Source organism: Oncorhynchus keta, chromosome 14 (assembly GCF_023373465.1).
Source record: "Oncorhynchus keta strain PuntledgeMale-10-30-2019 chromosome 14, Oket_V2, whole genome shotgun sequence".
Classification (NCBI taxonomy): domain Eukaryota; kingdom Metazoa; phylum Chordata; class Actinopteri; order Salmoniformes; family Salmonidae; genus Oncorhynchus; species Oncorhynchus keta.
Genome location: NC_068434.1, coordinates 70,785,190 through 70,809,697, shown reverse-complemented (window position 1 = coordinate 70,809,697; position 24,508 = coordinate 70,785,190). Strand labels below are relative to the sequence as shown.

At 44.5% G+C, this 24,508-nt stretch overlaps 1 protein-coding gene and 1 long non-coding RNA gene across 4 annotated transcripts in view; one reads left to right on the top strand and one right to left on the bottom strand.

Annotated features, from left to right (window-relative positions):
* LOC118393920 (C-type lectin domain family 18 member A-like) overlaps window positions 1–24,508 on the bottom strand; it is a 120,729-nt gene that overhangs the window by 42,868 nt on the left and 53,353 nt on the right. For 2 of the 3 annotated variants that reach the window (XM_052462306.1, XM_052462305.1), the window contains exon 12: window positions 14,098–14,173. In XM_052462306.1, the coding sequence (XP_052318266.1) occupies window positions 14,098–14,173 (76 nt within the window). Of the gene's footprint in view, window positions 1–12,495; window positions 12,685–14,097; window positions 14,174–24,508 lie in introns of all 3 variants that reach the window. The other variant, XM_052462304.1, reaches the window with a different exon arrangement.
* On the top strand, window positions 9,216–23,511 carry LOC127907349 (uncharacterized). The gene is made up of 2 exons (XR_008064211.1): window positions 9,216–9,438; window positions 22,949–23,511. It is a non-coding gene; the product is annotated as an uncharacterized LOC127907349 (long non-coding RNA).

Here is a 24,508-nt window from a genome sequence, read left to right as displayed (position 1 = left end):
CTTTCTCCTCATCCCTCTCTCCCTCCCTTCTGCTCTATCTTTTTCTCATCCTCCATCACTCTAGGTCCTTTCCTACATTGCACTTCCCTCTCATCTCTCTCTCTCATGACAGTAGAATCTCTCATTTCCATCTCCACTTCCCATACTCTGTAACTCTCTACCTCTCCTCTCCCCTTTCTCTCCTCTCCCCCCTCTCCCGGGGTGGGTATGTGTGTGTCAGGCAGACTGAGGAGCAGTAGGGGTAGGAATGACTCCATTAGCTCAGGGCCAGCCTCTGTGGAGTGATAAGCCTTAGGCCACCACAGATAACTCATCTGGCTTGGTAATATACACACACACAGACCACAGAGAATACGAATGGATACCCCCCTGGCCTCACAAACACACAAGGAAACACACACACACATATAGCATAGGCCAGTTCCATTATCCCCAGCCAAGTGACCATGGTCAGCCAACCTCCCAGCCTGTCACCCCCAATGGATTCTGAACGTATCTCCACACAATTTTTTTAACATTTTTTTATTTAACCAGGTAGGCCAGATGAGAACAAGTTCTCATTTACAACTGCGACCTGGCCAAGATAAAGCAAAGTAGTGCGTCAGAACCACAACACAGAGTTACACATGGGATAAACTGTACAGTCAATAACATAATAGAAAAATCTGTATACAGTGTGAAAATGAAGTAAGAAAGTAAGATGATAAATCGGCCATAGTGGCGAAGTAATTACAATTTAGCAATTAACACTGGAGTGATAGATGTGCAGATGAGGATGTGAAAGTGGAGATACTGGTGAGCAAAAGAGCAGAAAAACAAAAACTAATATGGGATGAGGTAGGTAGTTGGTTGGATGGGCTATTTTCAGATGGGCTATGTACAGCTGCAGCGATCGGTAAGCTGCTCTGACAGCTGACGCTTAAAGTTAGTGAGCGAGATATAAGTCTCCAACTTCAGTGATTTTTGCAATTCATTCCAGCCATTGGCAGCAGAGAACTGGAAGGAAAGGCAGACAAAGGGAATGTTGTCCAATGAAATATACCTGCTGGAGTAAGTGCTACGGGTGGGTGCTGCTATGGTGACCAGTGAGCTGAGATAAGGCGGAGCTTTACATATCAAAGACTTATAGATGACCTGGAGCCAGTGGGTTTGGTAACGGATATGTAGCGAGGACCAGCCAATGAGAGCATACAGGTCGCAGTGGTGGGTAGTATATGGGGATTTGGTGACAAAACGGAGGGCACTGTGATAGACTGCATCCAATTTGCTAAGTAGAGTGTTGGAGGCTATTTTGTAAATGACATCGCCGAAGTCAAGGATCGGTAGCATAGTCAGTTTTACGAGGGTATGTTTGGCAGCATGAGTGAAGGAGGCTTTGTTGCGAAATAGGAAGCTGATTCTAATCATCAGGCCCAGGGCAGACCCATCTCCATCTCTTTATCCTTCCATCCCTTCACCCCATATGCACTCCTCCATCCCTCCACCAATACATTACATCCATCTCTGCATCCTACAACCCCACCATCCATTCACCCCATCCATCCCTTTACTTATGTCTCTCCTCTCTGGCCCAGTGGCCAGTGTTATTACCATATGGAAACCTCCTTCCTCTATCTATCTCTTCCCTGACCTTATCTCTAAATAGACCATGACCTTATCTCCAACTAGACACTGACCTTATCTCTATCTAGACCCTGACCTTATCTCCAACTAGACCCTGACATTGTCTCTAACTAGACCTTATCTCTAACTAGACCCTGACCTTATCTCTATTTAGACCCTGACCTTATCTCTATCTAGACCCTGACCTTATCTCTAACTAGACCCTGACCTTATCTCCAACTAGACCCTGACCTTATCTCTAACTAGACTCTGGCCTTATCTCCAACTAGACCCTGACCTTATCTCCAACTAGACCTTGACATTGTCTCTAACTAGACCTGATCTCTAACTATACCCTGACCTTATCTCTAAATAGACCATGACCTTATCTCCAACTAGACACTGACCTTATCTCCAACTAGACCCTGACCGTATCTCTATTTAGACCCTGACCTTATCTCTATCTAGACCCTGACCTTATCTCTATCTAGACCCTGACATAGTCTCTAACTAGACCTTATCTCTAACTAGACCCTGACCGTATCTCTAACTAGACCCTGACCGTATCTCTAACAAGACCCTGACCTTATCTCCAACTAGACCCTGACCTTATCTCTAACTAGACTCTGGCCTTATCTCCAACTAGACCCTGACCTTATCTCCAACTAGACCTTGACATTGTCTCTAACTAGACCTGATCTCTAACTATACCCTGACCTTATCTCTAAATAGACCATGACCTTATCTCCAACTAGACACTGACCTTATCTCCAACTAGACCCTGACCGTATCTCTATTTAGACCCTGACATAGTCTCTAACTAGACCTTATCTCTAACTAGACCCTGACCGTATCTCTAACTAGACCCTGACCTTATCTCTATTTAGACCCTGACCTTATTTCTAACTAGACCCTGACCTTATCTCTATCTAGACCCTGACCTTATCTCGAACTAGACCTTATCTCTAACTAGACCTGATCTCTAACTAGACCTTATCTCTAACTAGACCTTATCTCTAACTAGACCCTGACCTTATCTCTATCTAGACCCTGACCTTATCTCTAACTAGACCCTGACCTTATCTCTATCTAGACCCTGGCCTTATCTCTATCTAGACCCTGACCGTATCTCTATTTAGACCCTGACCGTATCTCTATCTAGACCCTGACCTTATCTCTATCTAGACCCTGACCTTATCTCTATCTAGACCCTGACCTTATCTCTAACTAGACCCTGACCTTATCTCTATCTAGACCCTGACCTTATCTCTAACTAGACCTTATCTCTAACTAGACCTGATCTTTAACTAGACCTTATCTCTAACTAGACCTGATCTCTAACTAGACCCTGACCTTATCTCTATTTAGACCCTGACCGTATCTCTATCTAGACCCTGATCTTATCTCTAACTAGACCCTGACCTTATCTCTATTTAGACCCTGACCTTATCTCTATCTAGACCCTGACCTTATCTCTATCTAGACCCTGACCTTATCTCTATCTAGACCCTGACCTTATCTCTACCTAGACCCTGACCTTATCTCTATCTAGATCCTGACCTTATCTCTAACTAGACCCTGACCTTATCTCTAACTAGACCCTGACCTTATCTCTATCTAGTCCCTGACCTTATCTCTATCTAGTCCCTGACCTTATCTCTATCTAGACCCTGACCTTATCTCCAACTAGACCCTGACCTTATCTACAACTAGACCCTGACCTTATCTCTAACAAGACCCTGACCTTATTTCCAACTAGACCCTGACCTTATCTCCAACTAGACCCTGACCTTATCTCCAACTACACCCTGGCCGTATCTCCAACTAGACCCTGACCTTATCTCCAACTAGACCCTGACCTTATCTCCAACTAGACCCTGACTTTTCTCCAACTAGACCCTGGCCTTATCTCCAACCAGACCCTGACCTTATCTCTAACTAGACCCTGACCTTATCTCCAACTAGACCCTGACCTTATCTCTAACTAGACTCTGGCCTTATCTCCAACTAGACCCTGACCTTATCTCCATCTAGACCTTGACATTGTCTCTAACTAGACCTGATCTCTAACTATACCCTGACCTTATCTCTAAATAGACCATGACCTTATCTCCAACTAGACACTGACCTTATCTCCAACTAGACCCTGACCGTATCTCTATTTAGACCCTGACCTTATCTCTATCTAGACCCTGACCTTATCTCTATCTAGACCCTGACATAGTCTCTAACTAGACCTTATCTCTAACTAGACCCTGACCGTATCTCTATTTAGACCCTGACCGTATCTCTATTTAGACCCTGACCTTATCTCTATCTAGACCCTGACCTTATCTCCAACTAGACCCTGACCTTATCTACAACTAGACCCTGACCTTATCTCTAACAAGACCCTGACCTTATCTCCGACTAGACCCTGACCTTATCTCCGACTAGACCCTGACCTTATCTCTAACTAGACTCTGGCCTTATCTCCAACTAGACCCTGACCTTATCTCTAACTAAACCTTATCTCTAACTATACCCTGGCATTGTCTATAACTAGAACTTATCTCTAACTAGACCCTGACCTTATCTCTAACTAGACCATGACTGTATCTCCAACTAGACCCTGACATTGTCTCTAACTAGACCTTATCTCTAACTAGACCCTGACCTTATCTCCAACTAGACCCTGACCTTATCTCCAACTAGACCCTGACATTGTCTCTAACTAGACCTTATCTCTAACTAGACCCTGACCTTATCTCTATTTAGACCCTGACCTTATCTCTATCTAGACCCTGACCTTATCTCTAACTAGACCCTGACCTTATCTCCAACTCGACCCTGACCTTATCTCTATCTAGACCCTGACCTTATCTCTATTTAGACCCTGACCTTATCTCTAACTAGACCCTGACCTTATCTCTATCTAGACCCTGACCTTATCTCGAACTAGACCTTATCTCTAACTAGACCTGATCTCTAACTAGACCTTATCTCTAACTAGACCTGATCTCTAACTAGACCTGATCTCTAACTAGACCTTATCTCTAACTAGACCCTGACCGTATCTCTAACTAGACCCTGACCTTATCTCTATCTAGACCCTGACCTTATCTCTATCTAGACCCTGACCTTATCTCTATCTAGACCCTGACCGTATCTCTATTTAGACCCTGACCTTATCTCTATTTAGACCCTGACCTTATCTCTATCTAGACCCTGACCTTATCTCTATCTAGACCCTGACCTTATCTCTATCTAGACCCTGACCTTATCTCTAACTAGACCTTATCTCTAACTAGACCTGATCTCTAACTAGACCTTATCTCTAACTAGACCTGATCTCTAACTAGACCTTATCTCTAACTAGACCCTGACCTTATCTCTATCTAGACCCTGAACTTATCTCTAACTAGACCCTGACCTTATCTCTAACTAGACCCTGACCTTATCTCTATCTAGTCCCTGACCTTATCTCTATCTAGTCCCTGACCTTATCTCTATCTAGACCCTGACCTTATCTCCAACTAGACCCTGACCTTATCTCTAACTAGACCCTGACCTTATCTCTATCTAGACCCTGACCTTATCTCCAACTAGACCCTGACCTTATCTCTATCTAGACCCTGACCTTATCTCTAACTAGACCCTGACCTTATCTCTATCTGGACCCTGACCTTATCTCTAACTAGACCTTATCTCTAACTAGACCCTGACCTTATCTCTAACTAGACCCTGACCTTATCTCTATCTGGACCCTGACCTTATCTCTAACTAGACCTTATCTCTAACTAGACCCTGACCTTATCTCTAACTAGACCCTGACCTTATCTCTATTTAGACCCTGACCTTATCTCTAACTAGACCCTGACCTTATCTCCAACTAGACCCTGACCTTATCTCCAACTAGACCCTGACCTTATCTCTAACTAGACCCTGACCTTATCTCTATCTAGACCCTGACCTTATCTCTTATCTAGACCCTGACCTTATCTCTAACTAGACCTTATCTCTATCTGGACCCTGACCTTATCTCTAACTAGACCTTATCTCCAACTAGACCCTGACCTTATCTCTATCTAGTCCCTGACCTTATCTCTATCTAGTCCCTGACCTTATCTCTATCTGGACCCTGACCTTATCTCCACACCAGCTCTGGAGCCCACAACACTGACTGGGACTGTTACTGTAGATAGCACTGACCTTTACACTCAGCCTAAGGATGTGGAACACTGTACAGCAGGAAGGCTGCATTTATGGAACAGAGGAGGAGGAAGATGAGTGTTTGAGAAGAGGAGTGTACAATGTTTGGGTGCCCTTTTATGGTTTACTTGTCTGACCTCACAGAGGCCTCATCTACCTATTGACCTGACCCTGTTAGCAGTCAGGACCAAACTTTATCTAGACAAGCACAGGGAGAGAAGAAGTGAGCCAACAAATCCCAGAGACTAACCTTATACCCCTGGCTTGTGGACCACCAGGAAAGGGAGCTGAGGTCATGAGCCGTAGCCCAGTGCGGTGCCCTTGGCTGGGTTGCCCATGCAGCCAGAGTCCCTGCAGGGAGATGGAGCCTCTATAAGAGCCTGTCACCACTTTATTAATCAGACTGTCACCTGGATGCCCGGCCTGGGCTGACCAGTAACATGACCCAACGCTATGTGACACCTCATTACACTAAAGGTTTTATTCTCTCTCATTCTGGGAGTTACCACCCTCACCTCCCAAATACCACACTAGATATTATATTATACCCACCACACCCCTACCCTCCTCTGCCCCCTCTACAGCACTTTTGTTTGCCAAGAGTGACCACCCTCATCCCCAAATAACACACTCGCTAATCCTCCATGGTATCCTCCCACCCCGTGCCCTGGTGGCTAGCTAGGGCTCTGGCTCTGGCCCTAACCAGCCAGTCTAATAGGGAAGTGAAGTGTGGTGCGTGCCATCGGCCCCAGCAGCTGCAGATAGTCCATGCCCCTATTCCGCCCTTGCGCCCACCCCCCTGTCCCCCTTTCCATTTCTGATCCTGTGACAGATGGATCTGATCTATTATTACTCCCCATCCAATCGCCAGCCCCCCAGTAATGAAAACAGATGATGCCACATTAGAGGAATGGAGTGCATGGAGGGAGAGCAGAGTGAAAATACACAAGACCAGATGCCTAGCACACACTGCCCTGTGTTCAGTCAGACCCTCCTCTCCTGCCTCATCTCATTCTCCCCACTGAGGGAAAATGGAGCAGACAGTAATGGCCGGTGTAATTCCAGGGTCCAAGCTGGACCTTTATATTTACAAGTGAATGCTTACATGGCCACAGAACAGTGCTGATGAGTGTTGAGGGTTTAGAGTTGCAGTGACTCCCTCAGATGAAAAGGCAGGGAATTATTACTGTAAATGTCCATGTTAAAACGTGTAGCATGTACAATAATTACACAATAACAAATGTGATTGTAATACAAACTGATTCCATTCATCTTTGCTTTCCCAAACACATGAAAAGCTATAGTTTGGAGCATTTTTGTTTCCTAAATATGTTACAAATGTGTTGGAAACAGATTATCAAGTCATTTTACATGCCATGGAACATGTTAGAATGGCAAATGCAATGTGCTCATTTTGTGAATTTCCAGTAGGGAAAGGTAATAACATTTGTGGCTTTATGCAAAACGGAAGGAGTGTAGTTAGTCTTCACTCCCCTGGGCAGTTGTTTCATCCTAGTGATTCAGGGCTCTGAACTACAGAGATGTCTTATTATACTCTCCACATTCCTCAGCCTTTATAAACTCACTAACTAAATCATCTGCTGTTCCATAAAAGCACAATTAGAGAGAAGAGCTGTTTGCTCATACAATAATTTACTGCTTACATGCTCCCTGCGCTGCCTCAAACTTCCAGCTTTGTGTGCCATGGGAATGTGCGTGCATGTGTGACGTGTGTGTGTGTGTGTGTGTGTGTGTGTGTGTGTGTGTGTGTGTGTGTGTGTGTGTGTGTGTGTGTGTGTGTGTGTGTGTGTGTGTGTGTGTGTGTGTGTGTGTGTGTGTGTGTGTGTGTGTGTGTGTGTGTGTGTGTGTGTACAAGCATATGTGTGTAGAGCGTGAGAGAGACGGTTGGCTTTTCATAGCACCTGAGTCTCTGTGTACAGGACAAACAGTAACGTGAGCTTTTGTAGCGGTGCACTGGAGCGAACGTGCAATGGCAGCTGTATCTCTGCCCCAAACAGTGTGAAACTGTGCCCCCATCCCTCATCCCACAGCTGGGCCACGCAGAGCCACATAGCCCCTGTCACCGCCTGCAGCCCTGGAGGAAACAAATGATGACAAAACCCATCCACTGTCAGGGTCATCCAAGAGCACCGTCTTCAGTGAGACAGATGAGAGAGAGAGCCAGAGAGAGCCAGAGAGAGAAGAGAGAGAGAGACAGAGAGATAAGAGAGAGAGAGAGAGAGCCAGAGAGAGAAGAGAGAGCGAGAGCCAGAGAGAGGAGAGAGAGAGCCAGAGAGAGCCGGAGAGAGAAGAGAGAGCGAGAGCCAGAGAGAGGAGAGAGAGAGCCAGAGAGAGCCAGAGAGAGAAGAGAAGCTATAATATGACGTGATGTGTGTGGTCAGGTGTGTCGCTAGGTGTTTGAAGTCCATTGCTACTTATCTGAACTGCCAGGTGTATCTATTTCTGCTAGGTGTTTGATGTCTATTTATAGTCACACTGGACTACATGTATGAGCTGTGTCATGGTGGGAATGCTGCCTACTTGAATGTCAGGTGTCTCTCTGTTATCTTACTCTCTTCTACATTCCATCACTGAAGTGTGCCTTTGCTGTGTTCAAAGCCATGTCTAAAAGGGGTTCCATTGGTATGAGGGAACAGCGGGTTGAGGGTTAGGGTTGTACCAGGATGTGGACATGAAGCTAGGGTTACGATTAGAGTGGTGGTTGAGGCTAGGGTTGACCTGAGATGTGGACTTGAATCTAGGGTTAGGGGTTAGGGGACAAGGCTGGTCAGACAGAGAGGGTGTGGAAGAGAGCAGAAAGAGGGAGGTGTGATGCAGATTAAAGGCACCTGAAGGGCAGGGTGTGGGCGGAACATTCCTGCTATAACCACATACGACCAGGGTGATTCCCGTCCTTGGGGTGATCCCTGGAGCTCTCCGGGATGGACAGGGAATACTGGCATCACCATACCATACTGGCATCACCATACCATACTGGCATCACCACAGTTTTAAAAAGAGAAAACACAACATTCTGCTACATTTCACTCCATTGTAAAGCGTGGAAATATATTTGACCATGAATGTATAGTGTTGCTGTCCTGATATGACATATATTCCTCCAGCTATCTCAGCACAGTTACCATAACTCTGGTGTAGCTGCAGGGCTGCCTATCCAATGGCTAACCGTTAACAATAATCAGATCCAATCACATGCATGCACTTTATCAACAGATTGATTAAAACATTGACTAAGACAGCCCAGATAGAACATACAGTATGTAAGGGATAATCAATGAGGGGCTGTGCGTTCTATGGAAAATAATGAATGACGTGGCAGGTGTGCTCCACAATGTGTTAGCGGAGTGGAACTGACCTTAAACAGAGTTGCATTATTTTCCAGAGAACGCATAGAGTAGGGTGACCAGACGTCCCTGTTTTCCGGGGACAGTCCCCATTATTGGTGGCGTTGTGCTTGTTTTGTCCAGCAGAGGGGGCTGCTCTCTATAGCAGCTTCATTCACTCTTCTTCTACTAACTACATGCTCGCGATAGTTTTAGAGAAAACTGCTGTGGAAAACTTTGCCAGAAGCTAGCAAGTGTCAAGTGAATCTATAACATCACCACAAACCTCTTTTCAAGCCAGGTAAGATACTAGCTAATGATGTTATAATGTCACAATTTATTATATAGATAGATGATCTGCTTTATAAGGCATAGGTTATGCTAGCTAACATTAGCTATGTCGACTAAGTTAACGTTATCTAGCTAGGTTAGCTAGCTACTTTCATGGTAGCTAGGTTAAAAAACATTCACATGTAAACATGCAGTGGACGGGCTATTTTGAAAATATGATTATATTAAACTAATGCATAATTCTGAGAATATTTATTTGTAGATTACAATTTTAATGGTTTGGTATTATAAGTAGTGTGAAAATATATGTAGAAATGTGTGGAGTGTAGAGGATGAAGACTGGATAGGAAGAAGAATGAAAGAGATAGAGGAGGGAAGGTAAAGATATGATTACAGAGCCTGCCAATTTATTATTGCAAACAATGTTTTTGAGATAAAATACAAAAATGAGACAAGCAATGGGAATCCAAAGTATTTTATCTAATAGTGTACTATTTATTATTAAAGCTTGGAAAGGAAAAAGGAAGGGAGTAAAAAGTGTGAAGCGAGGAGAGTGTGTAACAGTGAGGTGGAAAGGTAAAGAGAAGGAAAGGAAGAAAGAGAAGGAAGACGAGTGAAGAAAAAGAGAGTAAGAAGAGTGACACAAGGAGAGTGAAGAAGAGCAGACAGAGGAGGTACAATGGCTCTTTCCAAGAAACGGAAATGCCATTTTAATGACAACATGATGAGAGAATTTCCATTTATACGCTCAGGTCAAGACGATAGAATGGTTAACTGCACCCTTTGTAATTCCTCTTTTTCAATTGGCAGCCGGAGAAGAACAGCAGTGGTAGAACATCAACAGACCAAAAAGCATAAAGCCTCTCTGATTGCCCATGTTGGTATGCCCTCTGTCATCACATTCTTCAAGAAGGTTGGGTGTGCATGAGGGTGTCTTTGCATACCACACTATGTGACACAATCATAGTTACAGATCTATGGACTGCACAGCACAGCTGACACGGAAGCTTTATGAGCCAAAGTTTACATGTGTTAGGACAAAATGTGAAGCCATAGTGAGTAACGTGTTAGCACCATGTGCTAGGACAAAATGTGAAGCCATAGTGAGTAACGTGTTAGCACCATGTGTTAGGACAAAATGTGAAGCCATAGTGAGTAACGTGTTAGCACCATGTGCTAGGACAAAATGTGAAGCCATAGTGAGTAACGTGTTAGCACCATGTGCTAGGACAATATGTGAAGCCATAGTTAGTAACGTGTTAGCACCATGTGCTAGGACAAAATGTGAAGCCATAGTGAGTAACGTGTTAGCACCATGTGCTAGGACAAAATGTGAAGCCATAGTGAGTAACGTGTTAGCACCATGTGCTAGGACAAAATGTGAAGCCATAGTGAGTAATGTGTTAGCACCATGTGCTAGGACAAAATGTGAAGTCATAGTGAGTAATGTGTTAGCACCATGTGCTAGGACAAAATGTGAAGCCATAGTGAGTAACGTGTTAGCACCATGTGCTAGGACAAAATGTGAAGCCATAGTGAGTAACGTGTTAGCACCATGTGCTAGGACAAAATGTGAAGTCATAGTGAGTAATGTGTTAGCACCATGTGCTAGGACAAAATGTGAAGCCATAGTGAGTAACGTGTTAGCACCATGTGCTAGGACAAAATGTGAAGTCATAGTGAGTAATGTGTTAGCACCATGTGCTAGGACAAAATGTGAAGCCATAGTGAGTAACGTGTTACCACCATGGGCAACTACTTTGGTAAAACAGGACCTAGCCCAGGTTGAATTTGTGTCCCTGTCCATTGATGCGTCCAATCATGGACATGTAAAGCTGCTGCCAGTAGTAGTCAGATATTGTAAGATATATGATGGCAGCACATCTGTGGAAACAAAACTGCTTGATTTTGTTCAATTGAAAGGAGAAACAGCAGAGGAAATTGCAGCTGAGGTCCTGGTGGTCATCCAAAAATGACCACCATTCTCTGCCAACAACACAAATATCAACTTTGGAGGACTGAATAGGCTGGGGGGGGGTCAATGTCCATACCAAAGTTAAAAATGCTCTGCAAGCGGGAGGTGATTGGCTTAGGTTGTCCTGCCCACATCATTCATAACACGGCCAGAACAGCTTTGGATATGATTCCCCTTGATGTTGAGTACCTGCTCACAAAGATATTTGGATATTTCATATTTTCACCGTCAGAGTAGAAAGACTGAAGAGCTTTTGTGATTTTGTTGGCCAGGAGTACCATAACATTTTAGGACACAACTATGTTCGCTGTCTGTCCATGCTCCCTGCTCTAGAAAGAGTGCTGAAAATGTATGTGCCATTGAAATCCTTTTTTATTTCTGAAGACAAATGCCCTGTTGTCCTGCGAACAATGTTCGAAGATCCCACTGACTGAACTTTGGCTGGCCTTTGTCCATGGAAACATGACTGTATTCAGTGACACGATCAAGATGCTTGAAGGCCAGGACCACTGTGTGCTGTGGAGTCAGCTGCAATTCTGAGAAACATTGAGGCAAAATTGACTGCAAGACGTGATGACGACTGCAAGACATGATGGCAACTTCATTCCAGTTTTGGTCAGAGGACTTCTGAGAGAACTAGAGGAAAAGGGAGCAATGTCTATAGAGAGCTTTCTCAAAACATCCCAATAATTCTTCACTACGGCTGTGAACTACTTGCAAGCATGGGGAAAGCATACAGATAATCTAAAATATTTACATGGTCTCCTTTTAAAAAGGCAACCTCAGCAGGAAGAGATCCAGAAGGCAGCAGGCACACTGCAGGAAAAATCCCCCAATGTGACCATCAATGAGGATGCATTGTTTGACGAGGTTACTGGCCTGCAAGAGTTCCTAAAGGGGGGATCGCTTGAAGAATGGAAAACATCTGAGACACTGCTTAGTCAGAGATGGAGCACGGTGGTTACCCACTTCAAAGAGAACGACATCCCACACACATGACTGTAAGTCGCTTTGGATAAAAGCGTCTGCTAAATGGCATATATTATATTATTATTAACCTGGCTATATTAGCGTCTGTTGTCATGTGCTTACCTGGAAGTAATGCACCAGTCGAGAGAATGTTCTCCCAAATGAATGATCTCTGGACAGCAGCAAGAAATAGGTTCACTGTTCCTACCATCAAGGCCGTGCTCATTGTGAAGACAAACTTCAACCTCCCCTGCCAGGAGTCCATGGAGAAGCTGGCCAATGACAGAGTAATCCTGAAGAAGATACATTCTTCTGAGAAATATACAGATTAGGTTGGTATAAGTATACAATGTAGGTACCAACCTCATCATCATCTTATTTCTTTATTACGTTGTTAAGTATTTCACATATACTATAGTCTGTTTTTTTTCTTCAATTTTGCTCATGTTCTCTTCTGCTCTTATTCTACCCAGACTACAGGACCACTGAATGGCTGTTCAGATCTGACTGTTCTGTTCTGTCTGTAGTGTTTCTGTAGCAGTTGTTTTCTCTATCACAGTGTGCCTGTTAGACTAAATACATGAAACCGGAATTGTCCCCCTTTTTTATTTCATAGATAGTAACATTGGATATTTTAATTATATATTGACCGCCGAACTGGAAATGTCCCCGGTTTTAATTTCAGAAATCTGGTCACCTTAGTATAGAGCCCCACATTGATGATCCCTTTTATACCATGACTATAGTTTAACACATGTGCTGCTAAAGATGTGTTAATTTGCAGGTAGAAATGTGTTCAACCTCCACTGCAGTAGGTAGCAAGTTTACTAGATAGCTACAGTAGTTGCCTTGGTAACCAACCAAACAGACTTGCTAGTTTAGCTAACTAAGCTGTTGTAGAAAATTTGATCCAAAGATTAAGGCAGAGACCATTTAATTGTATAACAGAAATATTTTCAATCAAGTAGCTGCATGGGAGATCTATCTCTGATTCCACAGGGAACAACTCAAAGAATAAATGGTTTCATGCCCCTTATATAGTGAGAGGTCATAATACAATCATACTGTTTACGCAACAGATATTTTCTAAGAGCAACAGTTCCAGAACACAATGGCCTTGTGTTAGGGTGTCGACATAACAGGAGTTATGTGATGCAAGGCATAACATCACAGTTCAAAACAGAAAATGTTTCTTCAGAAGTTACAACAGCTCACCCCAAATTCTGATACAACAAAACCATCAGTTCAAGCTTGCTATTAGGAAAATCAAAATTAACAATGCCAATAATGTTTTCAATGCGACTTTTGCTTTCAAATGCAACTCAAACATAGAACATATAAGATTGAACTAAAGCCATTGAATTCTACCGTGCAAATATACTGTGCTTTATATGGAAATAATGCACGCTCTAGAATGTCCTTCAAGCCAATCAGAAACGAGTATTCAACAATGCCATGGTATAAATGATTATATAGTATAAAAAATGTGTGTGTGTGTGTATGTGTGTGTTTCTCTGGTTTATCCCCATTTCTCAGCAGGGAGAAACACACCCAGCAACAACCTTATTTCATTACCCACAACCCATCACGAGGTGGGATATTTGCCACGGCAACAGGGGTGCTGCTATAGGGCACACATAACAGAGAGAAGAGTGTGTGTGTGTGTGACACGCAGGTTAGCAGTTTAAAGTGATGTGAAAGTGTATAAACTGATATGAGACTCACCCATATGGATTGCTGCTGGGTCTCTTGCTGCTGGTCCTGGAACGGCTGGACTTCAGCTCTCCACTCATGCTAATGTCTGTAAAGAACAACACAACCATAGTCAGGTGTGAAAAGGTATGGCACAGTATGGCATAACTTTCTCCATAACTTGCTTGAACCAACCATATCTTTTCTGTTTTTACTCTAGCAATTGACTTTTGTTGTTGTCGTCATGTGGCATGAAAACAACAGTGGTTGGCAGAAACATACTGTCACCCAGGCTGTTTAGCTACACACTGACACTAACTGTGTCTCTGTTGGCGCCAACCAGCATCGGAAACACACGTCTGTACATCAAGAGACTCTTGTCACAGCACATTAGCTCACTGGCGTTGAGACACATGGCACTGGTCATTCCGACTTGCACACATATTTGCACACACACACACACACACACACACACACACACACACACACACACACACACACACACACACACACACACACACACACACACACACACACACACACACACACACACACACACACACACACACACACACACAACATTCACACACCGTCCCCACGGCTCAATTATACCGGAGCCATCTTGATTATTGCACATGCCAGAGCACCTCTCCCTTCATGGCGTGTGAGAGGGGATGGTGGTTCAGAGAAGAGAGGCCATTCTAACATGGACAGATGGGAGAGGGGACTAGAGCGTGACTGAGCCGGCTGCAGAGAGAGAGATGTAATGGGGGAGTGTGCATCTTTGTGTGTGTGGTGGGCTTGTATTATTATCCTTGTAGGTACTGTAAAATCCCCAAAATCCCCACAAGGATAGCAAAACAAGGAAAATTCTCAGGTCCCCATGAGGACACAGGCTATTTTAGATTTAGGGTTAGGATTACAATTAGGGTTAGAATTACGGTTAGGTTTAGGGTTAGGAGTTAGGGTTAGGTTTGGGGTAAGGATTTTAAATGAAAGTACATTTTAGGTCCCCACAAGGATAGTAAACATATGCTGTATGTGTGTGCCTTTGTGTAGGTTTGCTCTCCCCTTTTTATATCCTGACCAAGCTAATTTGCCTGTTCTCCAGGGTCTGGGTGTGACCTAGGTCTCCACCGCATGGCCCGGCTCGGGCTCTCCCTGCTGGGATTGGCAGGGTGGGTCAGGCTGGCAAAGTGGCAGTACTCTGGAGCTCAGGCCCGTGGCCAGCCTAGCCTCCCACAGTGACAGCATGCCTGATAAGCGGAGCTGTGCTGCCTAATTGCCCTCCGTCTGTCACAGGGAAATGTATGGGCTCTCAGTCTGCAGAGTTTTGACAACGCACCCCGCCGTCCGCTGCCTCCTGTCTACATCCAGTGGCACACATGGGTCAACAACCACCTACAGACAGATACAGTATGCACAAACAAGCAAAGTATACACACTGCTGGTAGGAATATGCCTTGGTGAATGTAATTTCTAACAATTTTATGTTTTCTGAAGAGACATTTAGAAGAGCATTTGAAACCACCCCCCAAGCCCACAGCTACAGTGGCTTGCGAAAGTATCCACCTCCTTGTCATTTTTCATATTTTATTGCCTTTCAAACTGGAATTAAAATGGATTTGGGGGGGGGGGTTGTATCAATTGATTTACACAACATGCCTACCACTTTGAAGATGCTCAATGTTTTTTTTATTGTGAAACAACCAGGAAATAAGACAAAAAAATGAAAACTTGAGCATGAATAACTATTCACCCCCCCCCCCAAAGCCAATACCTTGTAGAGCCACATTTTTCAGAAATTACAGCAGCAAGTCTCTTGGGGTATGTCTCTATAAGCTTGGCACATCTAGCCATTGGGACATCTAGCCACATCTAGCCAGCTCCTTCAAGTTGGATGGGTTCCACTGGTGTACAGCAATCTTTAAGTCATACCACAGATTCTCAATTGGATTGAGGTCTGGGAATTGACTAAGCCATTCCAAGACATTTAAATGTTTCCCCTTAAACCACTTGAGTGTTGCTTTAGCAGTATGTTTAGGGTCATTGTCCTGCTGGAAGGTGAACCTCCGTCCCAGTCTCAAATCTCTGGAAGACAAACAGGTTTCCTTCAAGAATTTCCCTGTATTTAGCGCCATCCATCATCCCTTCAATTCTGACAAGTTTCCCAGTCACTGCCGATGAAAACATCCCCACAGCATGATGCTGCCACCACCATGCTTCACTGTGGGGATGATGTTCTCGGGGTGATGCGAATTGTTGGGTTTGCGCCAGACATAGTGTTTTCCTTGAGGGCCGAAAAAGCTCAATTGTAGTCTCATCTGACCAGAGTACCTTCTTCCATATGTTTGGGGTGTCTCCCACATGCCTTTTGGCGAACAGCTGAGCTGAGCTGAGCTGAGCTGAGCTGAGCTGAGCTGAGAGAGAGAGAGAGAGAGAGAGAGAGAGAGAGAGAGAGAGAGAGAGAGAGAGAGAGAGAGAGAGAGAGAGAGAGAGAGAGAGAGAGAGAGAGAGAGAGAGAGAGAGAGACCCCCCCCATTCATCCTGCTCTACAGGGGTCCAGCCTCAGGAGGGAGGGATGTGCTGTTTGGTAAACACACTACAACTCAAGGCAATTACATTTCCCTACTGCCTTCTCCATTTCAACACAAAGCAGGATGCCTCAATGCTAAAAAAACACAACTACAAAGCTTTCAATGTCTGACAGAACATGATTAGCGTGCCAATAATTTAGACTGTTTTGTTGATGTGTTCTTTTGTTTGGCTGTTTGAGAGACTTTTCGACTCATTAGCAACCTGACCATTGGTGAGTAGATGGTTTGAAGTACAGTAGACCAACATGGAGACAAGAGGAAACCCATCACCCTCATGAACCTGGTTGTAATAAGTTCAAATAGCCACCAGTATGTTGCTACATTTTCATTCAATTTCACATGTTGCAACTCAATGTCTCATCTCGCCATAACTCTCATAACTCATAACTACAGAAAACTCCTGTATAGTTTTTGATAATTTCAAAGTTCTCATTTTGAGTGGGCAAGAATGCTCCCAAGCCACATGGTTCCATATAGTTAAACCTAGAGTAGTCGAAATGGGGAAGATGGGTGAACAAGGCAGACTCTGAGCTGGGGGAATGAGACAGGCTATGAGCTGGGGGAATGAGACAGGTTCTGAGCTTGGGGAATGAGACAGGTTCTGAGCTTGGGGAATGAGACAGGTTCTGAGCTTAGGGAATGAGACAGGTTCTGAGCTTGGGGAATGAGACAGGTTCTGAGCTTGGGGAATGAGACAGGTTCTGAGCTTGGGGAATGAGACAGGTTCTGAGCTTGGGGAATGAGACAGACTCTGAGCTTGGGGAATGAGACAGACTCTGAGCTTAGGGAATGAGACAGGCTCTGAGCTTAGGGAATGAGACAGACTCTGAGCTGGGGTAATGAGACAGGCTATGAGCTGGGGGAATGAGACAGGTTCTGAGCTGGGGGAATGAGACAGGTTCTGAGCTTGGGGAATGAGACAGGTTCTGAGCTTGGGGAATGAGACAGGTTCTGAGCTTAGGGAATGAGACAGGTTCTGAGTTTAGGGAATGAGACAGGTTCTGAGCTTAGGGAATGAGACAGGTTCTGAGCTTGGGGAATGAGACAGACTCTGAGCTTAGGGAATGAGACAGGCTCTGAGCTTAGGGAATGAGACAGACTCTGAGCTTGGGGAATGAGACAGGTTCTGAGCTTGGGGAATGAGACAGACTCTGAGCTGGGGTAATGAGACAGGCTATATGAGCTGGGGGAATGAGACAGGTTCTGAGCTTGGGGAATGAGACAGGTTCTGAGCTTAGGGAAGGTGACAGACTGAGCTGGGGTAATGAGACAGACTCTGAGCTGGAGTAATGAGACAAGTTCTGAGCTTGGGGAATGAGACAGGTTCTGAGCTTGGGGAATGAGACAGGCTCTGAGCTTAGGGAATGAGACAGGCTCTGAGCTTGGGGAATGAGACAGGCTCTGAGCTGGGGGAATGAGACAGACTCTGAGCTTGAGGAATGAGACAGGCTCTGAGATGGGTGAATGAAACAGGCTATGAGCTAAGGGAATGAGATTGGCTCTGAGATGAGTGAATGAAACAGGTTCTGAGCTGGGGTAATTAGACAGGCTCTGAGCTTGGGGAATGAGACAGGCTCTGAGATGGGTAAATGAGAGGCTCTGAGCTAGGGTAATGAGACAGACTCTGAGCTGGGAGAATGAGACAGGCTCTGAGATGGGGGAATGCACCCATAACTAGACTTACTGTAAGTGTAAGTTGCTTTGAAAAAAAGTGTATGTTAAAATGGCATATATTATTATATTCCCAGCTCCTGAACCATTAACAGATTACCAAACCATATTCCCCACCCCTGACCAATCTACAGACAACAAAACCATGTTACCCACTCCTCAGCCATCTCAAAAATACCAAAAAGGCTGTGCTTACACAGGCAGTTATGATATATTTTTTCTGCTAATTGGTCACATCAGTTATTCTCATATCAGATCTTTTTCAGAGCTGATCTGATTTGTCCAGAGAGCAATTAGGGGGGTCAGAATTTGGCTACCTGTGTAAATGCAGCAAAAGTCTTCCCCACTCCTGACCCATCTACAGCAGACCACACTGCATGCGCCCCCGTCCAAGCGAGACCAACTGTCACTCATCAAGAGCTGCTAATCAGTGGGAGCACTGTCTGGGTGCGTTCCGCTGCCAAGTCGGAAAATTGCATCAACAAATGGTGAATTCCTGCCAGTTCACGCTGGGTTAAAAAAAGTGTTACAGTTGTCCACCAAAAATGACATTGCCGAAGTGCAAAAGGCTTCAAATTGCTCATTGAACAAAGGGATGTTTGGGGGAGTGTTGTGCTAATAATCGCCATCGACACGGGAGGTGTGAATTACCACAGACAATTACCACATGCCATGTGCTCAGATAGAAGCCATAGCTATTAGCCTAAACAATGAAAACCATGTTTTAAAGTGGCACTCCAGTCTGCTTTTCACCTCATTTATCACCTGATTACAACCCGTAGCGGTGCCTGAGTAAAATAACTAGGGAAGCCAAGCCCCTCCCTACCCCCATAACCTGTTAATTAATATGCCTTGCGACTGTGATATATAGGCCTAAAGGCCGAGACAATAAGAAGACACAGTGGCAGAATAAATTCAACCACACCTTTCTTTTTTCACAAAACCGGATAGCAACCTCTGTCCAGTGAAGTCCACAAAGCATATTGCATGTACAGTAACAGAGCTACAGCATGGTCAAGCAAACAACTACTGATTTAGAACCATCAAGAGCAATCGCAGGTCGCAAGAAAAACAGGAACTGCCTCCACTATTCCAGCACAATTTCAACTTCAACATTTCAACATCATCAAATCACTTCTGCTTAGTCTAATACAATGACAACAAAAAGATGCCAAAAATAATTATGTCCAATCAACATAAGCTAAATATGATGTGGCTGTCCATGGTTCTGATTTCTGTGCTTGTGTGTGCGCGTTTGTGCAAGTAGAGAAACATGTTGACTCACCCTACTTCTAGAGAAACGCCAATGCCATCCTCCTCTCTTTCATGTTGACGAAACGGTCTATGACTGTAATACAGTACATGCTTTTATTTGTTGTTGTCCAAGGCTACCTGGCTACAATGCTTGCTCGCTAGCCTAACTTCCATTTATGGGCAATGGGGTGGCAGGGTAGCCTAGTGGTTAGAGTGTTGGACTAGTAACCAGAAGGTTGCAAGTTCAAACCCCTGAGCTGACAAGGTACAAATCTGTCATTCTGCTAGCTAGCCACCGGAACACAACAAGATGCAACAATTACAGTTTTTCTGTCAATTAATTTCAATGGGATTTGATAGGAGGCTTTCCTTGACACTTTTTTTGTTGGTGCGCCAGGACCATTCACAGTTAAGCTCACTCAGTACAGCTCAATGCGGATTGGCAAATTTTGTATACTATTTTTGTCAAGGGAGGCCAGATGCCTGCCTTCAATGCTACGGGGGGCAACAATGTCATATTTGTTTGGACCAGACAGCATCAGATAGATAGCCTACACGAAAATGATGAAACACAGAGAGATGAAAGATACATTATTTATTTATTTTTTCTTGGTAATTTTTTAAACACGCCACTGTTTACAAAACAAAAGGCACATCTCAATAGGTGGTCCAGGTAAGTATTGACATTTCAGTGGTGGGGTGGGCCTTTCCTATTTTGTTCTCTTCTGCTCCTCTATTTTTCCTATTTTAATTTATTTTATTTCACCTTTATTTAACTAGGTTGGCCAGTTAAGAACAAGTTCTCATTATCAACTGTGACCTGGTCAAGATATATCAAAGCAAAAACGACAACACAGAGTTACACATGGGATAAACAAACGTACAGTCAATAACACAATAGGCAATAAATAGGCCAATAGTGGAGAAGTAATTACAATTTAGCCATTTACACTGGAGTGTTATACAGTGGGGAGAACAAGTATTTGATACAGGTTTTCCTACTTACAAAGCATGTAATTTTTATCATAGGTGCACTTCAACTGTGAGAGACGGAATCTAAAACAAAAATTCAGAAAATCACATTGTATGGTTTTTAAGTAATTAATTAGCATTTTATTGCATGACATAAGTATTTGATCACCTCCCAACCAGTTAGAATTCCAGCTCTCACAGACCTGTTAGTTTTTCTTTAAGAAGCCCTCCTGTTCTCCACTCATTACCTGTATTAACTGCACCTGTTTGCACTTGTTACCTGTATAAAAGACACCTGTCCACACACTCAATCAAACAGACTCCAACCTCTCCACAATGGCCAAGACCAGAGAGCTGTGTAAGGACATCCGGGCTAAAATTGTAGACCTGCACAAGGCTGGGATGGGCTACAGGACAATAGGCAAGCAGCTTGGTGAGAAGGCAACAACTGTTGGCGCAATTATTAGAAAATGGAAGAAGTTCAAGATGACAGTCAATCACCCTCGGTCTGGGGCTCCATGCAAGATCTCACCTCGTGGGGCATCATGATCATGAGGAAGGTGAGGGATCAGCCCAGAACTACACGGCAGAACCTGGTCAATGACCTGAAGAGAGCTGGGACCACAGTCTCAAAGAAAATCATTAGTAACACACTACGCCGTCATGGATTAAAATCCTGCAGCGCACGCAAGGTCCCCCTGCTCAAGTCAGCGCATGTCCAGGCCCGTCTGAAGTTTGCCAATGACCATCTGAATGATCCAGAGGAGGAATGGGAGAAGGTCATGTGGTCTGATGAGACAAAAATAGAATTCATCCAATTTTCTGAGTAGAGTGTTGGAGGCTATTTTGTAAGTGACATCACCGAAGTCAAGGATTGGTAGGCTAGTCAGTTTTACGAGGGTATGTTTGGCAGCCTGAGTGAAGGAGGCTTTGATGCGAAATAGGAAGTAAATTCTAGATTTAACTTTGGATTGGAGATGCTCAAGCAAGTGTCACGAATATTACCGAAGGTGACTCCCCTTCTTGTTCGGGTGGTGCTCGGCGGTCGTCGTCGCCGGTCTACTAGCTATCACCGATCCGTTGTTCTGTGTTTCTTTGGTTTTGTCTGATTGGTTTCACCTGTTTCTTGTTTGGTTGTCAGGGTGGGGTTATATATAGTTTGTTCAGCCCGCTTCTGTTTCGTGCGGGCTTGTTCGTCTGTTCTGTGTTTGAGTGTATTTTGTTTGTATTTTGGGTTTCGCGCTGTCCGTTGATATTTCTGATAATTTGTTTTCCTACTTTTGTTCATGTTATTTCTCCTGGACATTAAAGCGGGTGCTAAGGGAGGAACCTGCGCCTCCACAGTGTCCGGAGAGTCGTAGGTACGCGCCGCTTGCTGTTCGTGATCAATTGATTCGATGGGCTCATTGTCTACCCTCGTCGGGTCACCCAGGTATTTTTAGGACAGCGCGAGGTCTTCAGAGGAAGTACTGGTGGCCCACTTTGATGAGGGATGTGCGATTCTATGTCTCCTCCTGTTCGGTGTGCGCCCAGAGTAAGGCTCCCAGACACCTGCCACGAGGTAAATTACAACCTCTTCCCGTTCCACAACGGCCGTGGACCCATCTATCGGTGGATTTTCTTACTGACCTTCCCCCCTCTCAGGGTAACACAACGATCCTGGTCGTTGTGGATCGGTTCTCTAAGTCCTGCCGTCTTATCCCATTGCCCGGTCTTCCTACGGCCCTACAGACTGCGGAAGCTCTTTTCACCCATGTCTTCCGGCACTACGGGGTAACCCCGAGGATATAGTTTCTGATCGGGGCCCCCAGTTTATCTCTCGTGTATGGAGGGCATTTATGGAACGTCTGGGGGTCTCGCTCAGCCTGACCTCAGGGTATCACCCGGAGAGTAATGGGCAAGTGGAGAGAGTGAACCAGAAGGTGGGTAGGTTTCTGCGGTCGTATTGCCAGGACCGGCCAGGGGAGTGGGCGAGATATATTCCCTGGGCAGAAATAGCCCAGAACTCACTAAGCCACTCCTCTACCAACATGTCACCATTTGAGTGCGTTTTGGGGTACCAGCCAGTCCTGGCACCGTGGCATCAGAGCCAGACTGAGGCTCCTGCGGTGGAGGAGTGGGTGCAGCGCTCTAAGGAGACCTGGAGGGCTGTCCAAGAGTCATTACGCCAAGCGAGTGTAAGGCAGAAGAAGAGCGCTGACCGTGTTTGCACCTGGGGACAGGGTCTGGCTCCCGACCCGAAACCTGCCCCTCCGCTTGCCCTGCCGGAAGCTGGGTTCGCAGTGTATAGGGCCATTTAAAGTCCTGAGGAGAATAAACGAGGTTCGTTATCGATTATTACTTCCTTCGTATTATCGCATTAACCCCTCGTTTCATGTGTCTCTTCTCAGGCCGGTGGTAGCTGGTCCCATGCAGGAAGGTGAGGTTCCGGAGGTTCCTCCGCCCCATCTGGACATCGAGGGGTCCCCGGCGTACACGATATGAGCTATTCTGGACTCGAGACGCCGGGTGAGGGGCTTGCAGTACCTCGTTGACTGGGAGGGGTACGGTCCGGAGGAGAGGTGCTGGGTTCCGGTGAGGGATATTCTAGATCCATCTATGTTGAGAGAGTTCCATCGCCTCCGTCCGGATCGCCTGGCACCTCGGCCCCCCTGGTCGTCCCCGAGGCCTTACCGAAGTCGCCGGTCTACTAGCTATCACCGATCCATGTTCTGTATTCCTTTGGTTTTGTCTGATTGGTTTCACCTGTTTCTTGTTTGGTTGTTAGGGTGGTTATATATATAGTTTGTTCAGCCCGCTTCTGTTTCGTGCGGGCTTGTTCGTCTGTTCTGTGTTTGAGTGTATTTTGTTTGTATTTTGGGTTTCGTGCTATCCGTTGATATTTCTGATAATTTGTTTTCCTACTTTTGTTCATGTTATTTCTCCTGGACATTAAAGCGTGTTTTTTCCCACATCTTTTGCTCTCTGCGCCTGACTCCACACCTCCTCACTCATTTGTCGTAACAGCAAGGGGGAGGCCGATGACATCACAGGTTCCCATCAGACCAACTCATTGAATGTTCTACTCCTTGAAGTTTACAGTTGTGTCTAAAACAACACAATTTTACTCAAAACATGTTTTACCCTTTTGTCTGCACTTTACTTTGTTTTTTTATACTAGGGATATCACTTTTCAACAGTAAACGTTCCTACATTTCTGGAGGATGTCTTTAAAATGTATGTGCATCCAGGTGTACTTATGTGGGTGAGTCAACTTATTTGAATGACATTATTTCCCTTTCCTGCAGTCAAATGTCCAAATGGCCATCTAGCGGCTTCATGGGTGGAATATTATTCATATTTTCATAAATACATAATTAATAAACATGATAAAAAAGAACACCAAAAATCCTGTGTTTCTATATCAAAAATGTTTCTGTGATGCATATAAAGTCTAATATTGGGATGCAAACTCAAAATGTAGTTCATTTAAACTTTTTATCTGACATGGTACAGGTGTGTTACCATCTGTGTGAGGTGTATACTTTTGTTTCAACGTAGATTTGTTTAAGACTACCCACTGCAGTTTAACAAAGTGTGCTCTATTTGAAGTAGAAATATTTTTTTACATAAAAATGTATTACATAAAACAAAATGTTTCATAATTTTGAGACTACAGGAAATAGATTGACTGCTATGTTAAACAACTGCGGTCATGGCTGGTTCTCAATAGCCTTGTGGCTGTTGTAATATTTTCACTGTAGAAAAAAACAGATCTCTTAAAATACATTCTACAATGATTTTTTTACTTTTCCTATTGAAGGTAAAAGTTGCCCCTGACCGCCTTCTCACTTCCTGCTCTGCATTTAGCTATTCTGATATTTTGTATCTTTATTGATTTTGTAAGAACGGACATTGCAATGTTTTCAGCTGATGGCAACCTACGATGGTGTTATGCAAAGTGTGCTTGT